Source organism: Micromys minutus (genome assembly GCF_963924665.1).
Source record: "Micromys minutus genome assembly, chromosome: 1".
NCBI classification, from domain to species: domain Eukaryota; kingdom Metazoa; phylum Chordata; class Mammalia; order Rodentia; family Muridae; genus Micromys; species Micromys minutus.
Window position 1 is genome coordinate 69,538,543 of NC_137969.1, and position 12,502 is coordinate 69,551,044.

General features: G+C 44.6%; 2 protein-coding genes across 2 annotated transcripts; both read right to left on the minus strand.

Moving 5' to 3' along the window:
* Nucleotides 1-1,142: 1,142 nt before the first annotated feature.
* Nucleotides 1,143-3,507, minus strand: PIGM (phosphatidylinositol glycan anchor biosynthesis class M). Its single transcript, XM_080917901.1, has one exon. The coding sequence runs from the start codon at nucleotides 3,432-3,434 to the stop codon at nucleotides 2,163-2,165; it is 1,272 nt and encodes a 423-aa protein (XP_080774027.1). The 5' UTR covers nucleotides 3,435-3,507; the 3' UTR covers nucleotides 1,143-2,162.
* Nucleotides 3,508-11,150: 7,643 nt separating this feature from the next.
* On the minus strand, nucleotides 11,151-12,290 carry KCNJ10 (potassium inwardly rectifying channel subfamily J member 10; the record flags this gene model as incomplete). The annotated part of the gene is made up of 1 exon (XM_080930275.1): nucleotides 11,151-12,290. One exon carries the CDS (start codon nucleotides 12,288-12,290, stop codon nucleotides 11,151-11,153), a length of 1,140 nt encoding a protein of 379 aa, XP_080786401.1.
* Nucleotides 12,291-12,502: the final 212 nt, after the last annotated feature.

The following is a 12,502-nucleotide window of genomic DNA, read 5'->3' on the forward strand; positions in this document are numbered from 1 at the left end:
GTATGTGTGCCTCTTCTCTAAATAAAACTTTAAAAAGCTGCAAAACAGAAGTAAAACCCAAAAAGTCAAGTTATTTCTCCACTTGACTTACTAAATGTTTTGCAGCATGGGGCTTGAGAGTTGGCTCAGTGATTACGAGTGCTAGCTGCTCTTCCAGAACTCTTAGGTTGGATTCCTAGCTCCCACCCACATGGCTCATAACCATCTATTTTAGGAAATCCAGTATCCTCTTCTGGCCACCCTGAGCACTAGAAATGCACATAGTGCACAGATATATATGCAAAACACCTATACATATAAAGCAAATAAAAAAAATAAAGGTTTGCAGCAGATTAACTGCAAAATATCTTCTGCATCCCTTAAGAAATACTTGCATTTCTTTGATAAAGAATTTCTGAGCTAGGCACAACGGCACAGGACTTAATCTCAGCTCACAAGAGGTAGAAGAATGAAGATCAGGAGTTCAAGTGTATCTTGGGCAAACAAAGTTTAAGGCCAGCCTGGACTACGACTGTCTAAAAGAATAACAAAAGCCAGGCCTATACAAACACATGAATATACTTTCCTTCCTCAAATTTTCATTTCAAAAAATTCACTTGGGGCTGGATACACTGCTCAGTGGTAGACTACTTGCCTAGAATGCTTGAGGCCCTAGATTCAATTCCCATAATTCTTTTAAAAGGTTTATATGCCATAATTGGAAAGCAACTACTTAAATTGTCTTAAGCAGTGTGCTGTTAGGAGCTAATAAGAAGTATGGATTTTGACCTTTTAGGTAAGGTCACTGTTTCCTACAATTGACCACTTTTCTCACACGCAGTAAGCAAGAGAATTACCACCTATTCTTCTTTCTAAGGCCAGTCCCAAAAGAAATCCAGCAAAGAAATGCTGCCACTAATAGAATTTTTAATTATGAGCAGCCTATAAATATTTTTATCCTCAAAGACTTTCTAAGTTTGTCTTACAGGGAAAAAAATACTACTTTTCTGTAGTAGTACTTATCTTCAGGAGTTTGTTGTTGTTGACTCTGAAAAAAAAAAATCCACAAATTTTTAGAAAAATCATGATCACAAATTCATACTCATCTATTTCCACTACATCTTTGAATGTTAGAAAGCTCTCAACAGAGATGAGCTCTATGTTTTCTAAATACATTTTAGAATGTTTATTCATACAGATGAGAAAGTATTTCCCTATCACTGTATTTACTTCCAGTGATACATAAAAAGATCTGCCTACCACAGCCTCATTTCTGTAATTCCTCAAATCCCTTGCAACCTCTTGATCTAGACAGTGAGTCCGAACAGTGACAACACCTCTTAGGAGTCTCCCTCAAAACTCTTCCTTTCCATCGCGGAATGTTCAAAGTGTAGGATTTATGCTTTACCAACAATGTTCTCTACTATAACAACTTGGATGATAAAGCCAGAATAGAGCAAATGAAGCCATACTCAAAACTTCGGCTTCATTATCTAAAAGCTACTACTTTTCCAACAGACAATACTCAGCTTAAATTCTAAACGAAAAATCTTTCTAGCCATTAGAAAAAGAATAAGCATATACATGTTAATAATGCTCAATTTCTTTTTTAACTCAGGTCTAAAGATGGATGACTTTAAATTTAATCTTTTTGTATAAAACTGGTAGTAATGCTGAAAAACTAAATTTCAAAATAAATACATGATCACAATTTAAATTCATTGGGTATCTTCTAAGCCCTCACATTTAATACAAAAATGTAAAACTCTCCCAAATGAGCATGGAACTGTTAATACTTTATATATAAAAATGTACTTTAGGAACTTTGTAAATATCCACAGCCATCAGAACTGAAGGGGGGGGAAAGTCACGGGCTGAAGGTACAAGAGTGTGACAGGAACAAACACTGCTAGAGACTTTATGTCTATTCCTCTACTGTTCAAAAATATTTCAACTGTCAAACAAGAAAGATTTACTTCTCATCAAAGGGTCCTAAGACTTCTACAGGATGAACCTTGGTTATTGGGCCCCTTTACATATAAGGCCAACACTGGCTTTAATATCTATTGGAACAAGGCAACTTTCACTAGAGTGCTTAGAATGTTCAGAGAGGAAAAAAAAACTTCCAGAGCTTTTCTAGTCCATATGGAATAATCAGAATGTTACTGAAGATCCAGAACACATTAGTCGTATTTGAGTCTCTCCATTAGGCGGTCCTCCTTGTAATGGGAAATAATCTGAATCAGTATGGAACAGTTGATCAGAAGGAAGAACAAACCAGCTAACCAAATAAACAGGAAAGTGTTCTTTCCTTGAAACTCTAGAACATATGCAGGAGCCAGCCATAAGGCCTGTCCTATAAACCACAACATTAAGAGGAGTATGGCTCTTTTCCAAGGCATCCTCACTAGTGGCATCACCAGAGGCAGAAGGCAGAGGTACCAGAGAAAGTACTGAGAGGTGCAGACTTTGTTAAAAGTCACAAAAATGGACGTATGAAGAAAACAACAGAAGACGAGGTCTCTGTAATAGGCAAAAGACGCGGCTGAAAGCAAGATGAACTGTGGCAGGAACGCAGCAATCCCCAGAGTAAAACTCCACTTGCTCTCTGCAGTCAAATACAGCATATAGAAGTATGGCGAAAAGTTATGGCGGATATCCCTCCTAGTCAGGTGATAAAGGTACGTGTGCTCCAGAAACTCCCAGCCGTATTTATAGTAAAAACCGAAGGTCAGGGCAAAAAAAGTGAGTCCTGCAACTGCTACGAAAAGCAGCACAGCCCAGCTACACAGCCTCTTCAGGAAGTCGTACAAACGGGCCCGGAAAGAGTACCGGGCCAGCCGGAGACCCTCGTCACTGACGCGCTCCGGCCGCAAGTGGAGCGCTATGGGGAGGATGTAGGTCACCGGATACATCTTCATGTGCACCGCGAAGCCATAGAACACCGCGGCACACGCGATGAGTCGTTTCTCTATTAAGTACAGGGTCGTAAGCACCAGGGAGGCGACGATCGAGTCTGCGTTGCCTCGGCTGGACACCGCCATGGGTAAGGGGTTAAGCAGCCAGAAGACGCAGTAGCCACAGGCCTGGCGGCGCCCCAGCCCCTTGAGCAGCAGCAGGCGGTATAAGAGGAAGGCGGTGAGGAGATCGCAGCTGATGAAGAGAAACTTGCCGAAGAGTTCGCTGAGGTAGATGTTGGGAGTGAGGAGCCAACTCAGGAGCGGGGTGTAGCGATACGTCGCCCTCAGATAAGGGGAGCGCCCTTCCGTGACGAAACGCGCGGCGTCCGTGAACACGAGGTAGTCTATGTCGGTGTACCTGAGGAGCAGAGCCCGGTCTTGAAAGACACCGTAGAAAACCAGGGCGACTCGGGCCAGGAAGGCCACGCCGAACACCCCGGCGGGCGGCACCCGTAGGTTCAGGAACCATTCCCCCCAGTGCTTGGTGTAGCTCATGGTCTGAGTGCGACCCGCCCGGCCCCGGGTCCACACTGCGCCCCTCTCTCTAACCGTCCTCAGGCTCACTCCACTCGGCCACCTGGAGCATTTCCCCGCTAGAGCGCCGACAGTAATAACCCAGGAATGATCACTTCCGGCACGAGGTCCCGCCCCCACTGTACTTCCGGCCTACGGCCTCGCGCAGCCTCTCAGTTGTCTCTGCGGAACTGTTGCCTTCCTCGGGATTGGCTGTCTAGCGTCTGCAGCTTCCTCTGGCGGAGGCGGGATTTCCGGTTCTCTGTTGGAGACATTTCCGCTGTTCGGAAAACCCGGAGTGGCCGAGACGTCACGGAGCTGGGTGAGCTTAGTTTTTAGTAACCAGTGATTCCCTGTTCCCAACTCTGGTCAACCTAGGAGGACTCTGGACACAGTGAGCTGCAACCTGCTGCTACCTCCTACAGGACTGGCTTGGAGGACTGAGAGTGAAAAATATAGATGGAAAGAATAAGCCTAAAATAAAATAGTTCTCGTGTTTTTACTGATATGAAGGTACCTCCTACGGAAATACGTCTAGATTGTCCCTGAAGTACTGTCAACTCCGTTCTTTTCAAGCACCCTTTAAGTAGGTCAAAATTGGCCTCAACCCTACCATTATTAATTTCTTCCCAGAGACACCAGCTCTTTCGTTCTTTTCTGGTTTCTTACTGCACTTATAATCGACTTTTAAGTACGTCATACTTTTTTACAATGTTTGCAGCTTCAACTAAATTGTTTGTGAGAGTAGAAAGTATATCTTTATTTCTTTGTTCTTTCTTGAGATGTATTACAGTCTCAGACCCATGGTAACTGACACAGTCTGCCTGATCTTACGAAGTGAGCCTGAGCCTAGAGAATATCTTCTAGATTACTATAGAAGTGGCTCCATTCAGCCTACACATCTCTCATCCTACATTTCACATTTATCCTTTGAATGAATCATATTAGCCTTATAATCATATTCTGGTATTTCTATGCTTTGATGTAATTACATGGTGTAGACTAATAACTACTGTTGGGATTCTGTAAACCCCACCCCACAGTTACCTGGCAACAGCCTGGTATGCTCCGCCCCAGTTACCTAGTGTTATAAAAGGGGCTGCTTGCCCCCTCCCCCCCCTCTCTCTCTTGGTTTCCCCACCTTGCCTCTCCTCTCCCCATTCCCCCCCCCCCGCCTCCACGTGCTCATGGCTGGCCTCTCCTTTTCTACTCCTCTCTCTCTGCCTCTACTACCCTCTTAACTCCCCTCCCCGTACCCTGAATAAACTCTATTCTGTACTATACCGTCATGTGGCTGGTCCCTCAGGGGGGAAGAGATTCCCAACATAGGTCCCCCAGAGACATCTCGCTTGCCCCCATGCCTCCCCACACCTCCTTAGAGCATACCCCTCCCCCCACTCTTCATCTTTTTCCTAACAACTATCTGTATTCATTTTTTACTATGCATTGCCCATTTTTATCATGGTAGGACATTACCATTCAAATAACCTTGTAACTAAATTGTAGTGTTCTCTTGTTTTTAAGAGATTTCTTTTTTTAAAAAAAGATTTTTGTTTGTTGTTTTATGTAAGTATACTCACTGTACACTGTCTTAAAACACACCAGAAGAGGACATTGGATTCCATTAGATGGTTGTGAGCCACCATGTGTTTGCTGGGAATTGAACTCATGACCTCTTAACCACTGAACCATCTCTCCAGCCCAAAGATTTATTATTTATTTTATGTATGAATGTATGAGTACAGTGTTGCTGTCTTCCGACACACCAGAAGAGGGCACCAGATCCCATTACAGATAGTTGTGAGCCACCATGTGGTTGATGGGAATTGAATTCAGGACCTCTGGAAGAGCAGTCAGTGCTCTTAACCGGGGAGCCATCTTTCCAGCCTGTAAGGTTCTTGAGAGCAGAAAGTATACCTTTATTTCTTTGTACTTTCTTGTATCACAATCTCAAACACATGGTAACTGGCACAGACTGTCTGGCCTGACCTTATAAATAGAGCCTGTCAAGAGTTATTTGAATGGTAATGTGTTATTGTGGTATCTATGACCTAAATTAGTTTGATTCGTAATAGTTGTTTGTTAAGGACTTATTCCCAATTGTCAGTCATACTAACTACTTTTTGATGTAAAGTAGATACTCCTACCTTTATTAACGAGCAAAATCGGGATTAGGAAGAGTAAACAAGTCACTTAGCCAACTAGTAGCAATGGAATTGAAAGTAGGCCTGTCCAGCTTAGGATAACATAATGATTGTGTAATGAACTTGCAATAAAATGCCTAGTTTCTGTTTCTTCTTCTCAATCTCTGCTTTGTCTTTCTGATATTCTCTCTCATTGTTACCCTTTTTATCCCTGGTCTGGTATTTTTCTTTGTGAGTTATAAGTAAGTGAAGCTTAGTCTTGGTAGAGAATATGAGATGTCTGAATATAAAGTAAGGGTTCTTCTGGGTTGTTTGTTTTAGGTATTCTGGCAGAAAAGCCTCAGCTAATTCTCCCTCTATAGCTGGCCTAATAAGTAAGAAAGACACCAATTAAGGAAGGAAAGGAGACAATTAATCAAAAGAGACAGCCTGTCCCTGGAGTTGAATGAGTGAGCTGCAGAAAATGGCAGAACTCTTGAACAGATATCATTTCTTGCTTTAGAGTCCAAACCTGTGAAATATTTCCCACAGACTTTATTTTTTAGAATACATTAATTCTGTTTTGTACTAACATATATTCTAAATGTTTTACCCTTGGTTATATGGGTTATATGCCACTTATTTCTGTGTGAGAGAAAGAACTACAGATCTGGGGTTAGGTTGTTTTATACATCTTGTACATCTAATATAAAGTATGACTCACATGTAGTGTTTCCTAAATGTGGATTTATTAATGATGAGGTACCCACTTTTTCTGTCCTTTCATCTTAAGGACCAAGACTCAGTGACTCTTACCTGTTGTTTCTTGCCATAGTATTTGGGGTTGGATGCTGACCGTGACTTTCTCAGGCTAATGCTGGTAAGAATACATGAGAAGTCTATTACTCTGAGGCCTGGAATAGAAATGCCTGCTGATTAAAATGGACTTCCGGAGCCTTGAGGATGTGTAAAGAAACCAGAGTGTTTCCCATAGTGTGAAAGAGAAAAATGAACTAAAAAATAAAATCACTGTCCAAAAGAGACAGTGTCTAATCCAGAGCAATTTGACTCCTAGAATTAGCCAATCCAATTTTCAGATTCCTGAGTCTTAGTATTTATTAAATCTTGCTGTTTAAGAACTGAATTTGCAAGGCATAGAGGTGGCTCAGTGGGTAAAGGTGCTTGCTGCAAAACCTGACCAACTGAGTGTGATTCCCCTGACCCCACATGGTGGAAGGAGAGAACTGGCTCCTGAAAGTTGTTTTCTGATGCCAACAAACCCTTGCATGAGAACACACACACACACACACACACACACACACACACACATATAAATGTTTAATGGTGGCACACACCTTTAATCTCAGCACTTGGAAGGCAGAGGCAAGCAGATCTCTGTGAGTTCCAGGACAGCCAGAACTACACAGAGAAACCCTGTCTCAAAATAAATAAATAAATAATTTAAAACTTTTCAAATTTTTAAAACTGAATTTGAAATGTATTTGTTAAGGGATCTTGCCTTAACAAGAGAAAGAACAAGAAAATGGTTGGTGAAGGATTGGGTGACACTGTTACTGAAATGTTTGATTGCAAGGGAAAGTCAGCAGGAAAGGCTGGCCACAGGACGACAAGTTCTTCCCACAGAGTCTAGTTGAACCTCCTCTCCCCAATCTCAGCCTATGAGTTCAAACCTTGATAGCAAGGTAGGCTTCCATTTCTAAAAGAAGACACAGTGAGAACAAGAGATGCATCTGGTTTATTTAGTAGTTTGTTCTGAACAGACAAAAATAAACCAAAAATACCTCACACATATCTTTTCTAAATGCATTTGACCTGGTTTAGTCTTTAATGTAGTGTGTAGAAAAATCATCCCTAGGTACTTCAGCTTCAATAGCACTGGCCGATACTGGGCCTGGAAAGCCCAGTTAACTGTACAGCATAGGTAATGTGTTATTTCGCAAAGAAACTAGGTTAGCTAGCAAGGTTTGTGGTAGCAAGCCTCGGAGAACGTGCAATGTCCCTGGCTAATAGCAACATTATAACTGCTTTTCTTTTTCTGCTGACCTCAGGGAAACCCCTGCATAGTCACACTAGCTGGTGTGGGTTTCTGGAAGTGGGGGGTGGGGGACAGAAGGGAGCAGCCAGAATTAAGTGAAACCCAGTTTAGGGATTTCAGAAGCCTCTCTCATAGAACTGCATCTTCCTCTGAGGAAGAGGAAAGCCACATTCTGCATGTTTATCGAAGAGCCTCGTGGCCATAGCAATCCACCTGCCTCCATGCCAGGGCAAAGAGGTGACATATGAAGTACCCTCTTTAGGATTTTTGTATAGACTTGGGCCTCTACCTTGAGAGTATCTTGAGCTCAACAGCTCATCAGTCCGGGCATTTGCATTTGCCTCCCAAATACTAAAATTTCAGCTTCTCAGTTTTTAATGATGGAAGGCTTAGACCTAGAGCTCCCAGCCTGGTGGAAGAAGAGGGGAAATGGAAGGATCCTTTAGCTCTCTCACTCACTCGCTCGCTCCCTTATGTGCTCCCTTGTTTGTTTTAGAAGTTGTTTCGATGGCGGTTGTTTTCAGGGATAGGTAGAACAGTGTGAGTGGTAGATTTTCCTAGATCTCCATGAATGAGGCATGTGCCCCATTTCCTCCTACCTTTTCTCGTTTCCTATAGAATAATTTATCAAACTTTGACGGGCACTCCTTTATTTATGAAAAGGGAAGGGTCTGGCCCTCCCTTTTCCATCAAGCAAACTTAAATCCCTCAGCTGCTCTCACTATTCTGCTGACCATAACACAGAAGATCCAGTTATCCTACTCTCTAAAACCAACACAAAATATTTGTCCCTTTGTTAAAGTCTGAATACTTCATTTCTGTACATTCCGTATGCTTGGGTACATGTACATCTATATACATATCTTATATATATTATCTCTGTTTTTATCCTTAGATAAACATATAAATCATATCCCAATTTCCCAAGTTTCCACCCACCTTTTGTGTGTCAGTCATAAGTGAGACTCTGGGTTTCCTTTCACTAGGTCCCTTTGCCTCATTGTTCTCATTTTTCCCAGTCTGGATATCCTTCCCCATTGGTTGTTTTGCTCACCTGAAACCTCCCACCCCACTTAGAATCTGCATACCCGCTACTCTCCTGACATTCCAAGTCTCCAGCTGGTGCAGACAGGGAACCCATTTCCCATCAGTCATGGCTGCTAGTAAACCTTGTCCTACATCCTGAAAAAGGATTCCAGATCAGAGACTTGGGCTGTGATCTAAAGAACCACTTAGGGTTGTGAGTGGGAGTTCTTCATGCAGAACATAGAGCTCATTGGAGAAAGGTGCCATTCTGAATTAACAGGACAGAATGATTCTAAAGTGCAACTTAGAGCAAAGCCTAGGATTGTAGAGGAAGTTCAAAAGGGGTTAAGGCAGGAAATGATCTCTCTCAGATTGTTTTCCAAGAATCTGAGGAGAGTTGGGCCTTGGGCAAGGGTCTGGGAAGAGAGTAATTCCCTCAGGAGGGAAGCAGCAATGTGAAGAAGAAACTTTACAGAGGAAAATTGCCACCGGATAAGAACACACACACAGCAGTACACTTGGTCCTTACATGTTCAACAGTCAGGTAAGCGCAGCACTGAAGATATCAAAAGCGCGGAAGCTGGTTCTTGCCTTCTGCTCTTAGTTTCAGACATTCGGGTTCTTCTGGTTCTTGTTTTGATAAGAATTGGAGGATAATGGTGAGCTTTACAGTAAGGAGAGACTGGAGGCTCTTTGTTTCCAGGCTAGAGTTAATTGAGTTCAAGGAAAGACCAACATAAAGGGGCCATGCACAATTGAGATCGTCTGGGCTTCTCTGCGAGGCTTTGCACAGAGACCCGTGCATACATTCTATATGTGTGTAGCTTGTCCTCATTTGTCAGGTCCACCTTATGTCAACAGTTAGAGCATTCCTGCTAAACTATCTTACGACGTTTCCTGGGTACCCACGTGGAGCCAGAGCTCACTAGAACAGGAACTGGTGCTTAAATGCCCTTCTGTGGCTGCTGACACAGTCCTCACCAGAGAACTAGGAATGGCCTGGGTGTGAGCTTAAGCTGTCTTCGTAATTTGCCGGGAACTGGCCCACAGGCAGAAAAGAGGAGAAATGAGGCTGGTTTTCATCATTTTATGCCAAGTGTTAGAACGGCTGAGATGAGAATATAAGTTCCTCTCAGCATTGTCTCACAAAATGGCTGGCACTTTTCAGAAGGGCACCAGGAGATGGAACAAAATAGTGGCTGCGAGCCAGAGTTCTGCTTCAGGCCAACCCGTAACAAAACATCACAAGTTCCCAGAGGCTCTGTACAGCAATCTGGAAATCTGAGATGTTGGTTCAGCTTTCCTGGGGAACCAGTGCCCTGTGACTAGCTTAATAGATCAGCGTTAAGAAAGGTAGATGACTATGTTTCCCTCTCTTACTTCAAAAGTTGGGTTAAGGGAAGAAGGGTCTGGGGTTGAGAGGAAAGGAAGCAGCGAAGCTGGTACAGTGTCATCTGGAGTGTTTTTAGGTATTTTCATGGGGTCTAGGCACTGGACTTATTCAAGAGAGCATGGGGGCTTGGCATAGTTGCTCCTGCCTTTAATTCCAGTATATAGCAGGCAGAAGCAGGTGGATGTCTGTGAGTTCAAGGCCAGCCTAGTCTACATAGTAAGTTCAAGGTCAGCCATAGCTACATAGTTAGGCCCTATCTCGAAAAAATAAAAGAGAGAGAAAGAGCATTGGCTAAAGTCTTCCCACTCCCGGGAAACAGAAACCAAATCTGTCCAGGACAGGGCTGCCTGAAGAACAGGGCCCAGAGTATTAGACAATACTTCCAAAACTGAATTTCTCAGAATCCAGGATGGGTACAGGAAAGGTGGTGTCTGCTTTTGTTTCTCAGGTCAACACAGGACTGTAGGAACAGAAGCTGAGAGAGAACTGGCCACCCTGAGAAGCTCCACTTGAGAACTGGAGAAGGGAAATTAGGTGGTGACCAAGAGTCCAGGCTCTGTCAGGAGTTACCACCTGAAACTGAAACACCTTGACAGACTCTGGCTTCTTTCTTCAGGATTTGGTAGCAAGCCCAGGGAAAACTGATTTCAGATCGCTGTACTTCTGAGGACAGAGACCGTAGAGTGACTCTCTGAGAGAACTTACTAGATGCAACAGAGAAGGAGGGAGCTCCCGTCTCAAGTCATCAGACTTTCTAGTGGTGGGCTTTGGGGGAGAGCCTATCCATCCAAACACAAGGTCCTCCGAATGCGAATCTCCAAGCATGGCTGAGGCCTTTCCAGCCACGTCAGCCTAATCTTCCCTCTCCTTCCCCCAACCTGGCTTAAGAGTCATGTACATTGGTGTGGTAGTAGCAGAAGGGACAAGAGGACAGTGAGAGGGAAGAGTAGGCCTCCAGCAGACCTAGACTGCTCACAGGCCACCGGGTTAAGGGGAAATAGAGGATGGGTGCTTACAGGGCTCTCCAGTGAACCCAGATCCTTTTCCCAGGGCACTGGAAGAGGAAAAGGCCAGCGTGCTGGGGAGAAGAGAACAGGATATCAGACATTGCTGATACGCACACTAAGGGCACTGCCTTCCTTTTCAGCTTGCTCTCTTAATGACTCCTCCAACTTGAGCTTTTCTGGGTCTCCATAGCGTACAGCGCTATCTCGGAGACCACCGGGGGATGCCACTTTCACAACCTGGTCAAAAAGGCTGAAGTCAGCTATGTATTTCCCACTGGCTGACAGGGAGATAGCGGGTGTGAACTCGTAGCCCCAGAGGATCTCCTCCGGTAAGTAGGAAGTGCGAACTTGACAGGTGGCACTGGTGGACTCCACTGTCCCACTGAGGATCAGCACGAGCTCAAAGTCCCCCTCCCCGCTGCGAAGGGGGAGGTCTTTTAAGGGGCTAGTCTCATCTACCACGTGGTAGAAAGTCAGAGGCAGAATAAGAAACGGGCTATCAGAGGCCGTGTCGACCTGGAAAGTCACATTGACCTGGTTGAGCCGAATATTCTCACCCTCCTTTGTCTGGTGGGTTTGAAGCAGTTTGCCCGTCACCTGGCACCCAATGAGGAGACTCTTGCGCATATTGGCAACCCGGATCATCAGGCAAGGCTTCCCGTTGTGGGAAGCCACCACTGCATGCTGGCTGAAACGGATGGTCTCAGCCCTCTTCTTCGGCCGGGCGATCTTTGCGAGGAAGGTGCCCGTGATGAAGATTTCCAGGATGGTGGTGAGCACAAGCTGGGCAATGAGAAGCACGATGGCCAGAGGACATTCCTCACTGATGTAGCGGAAGCCGTAGCCGATGGTGGTCTGGGATTCCAGGGAGAAGAGGAAGGCTCCAGTAAGTGTGTGCACCTGCACGACACAAGGCGTGTGGTTGGCCGGAGGTCCCAGCTCCAACAGGTCCCCATGGGCCACCGCGACCAGATACCACACCACACCAAAGAGGAACCAAGTGCCAGCAAAGGTTGCAGAGAAGAGCAGAAGCTTGTAGCGCCATTGCATGTCAATGAAGGTTGTCCATAGATCCTTGAGGTAGAGGAAACGCTTGTCGGCTATGTGCTCCATTCTCACGTTGCTCCGGCCATCTTTTGTCAGGACCCTCCTCCGGCGTATTCCTGGGGCCACTAGGGGCCGGCTCTCTGTCTGAGTCGTCTGACTGTAATAGACCTTAGCAACTGATGTCATCTGCAGGAAGCAAGACGACATGAAGAAGTTATTGCCCAGATCCAGCCAATTCCTAGACACCACCCAATGAGAAGAGAAAGTAACATCCTTTTTAAGATGTCTTATATTTATATTGGAGTTAGTGAGGTGCTTAAGTGTCCCTGCTGATGACAGTTGGCAGGATTTTGGGGGGCCCTGGGACTTGAACTCAGGTGGTCAAGCTTGGTGGCAAA

Bases quoted from the DNA above. Each gene is read 5' to 3' on its own strand.
- PIGM (XM_080917901.1), bottom strand. From the start codon at position 3,434: ATGAGCTACACCAAGCACTGGGGGGAATGGTTCCTGAACCTACGGGTG.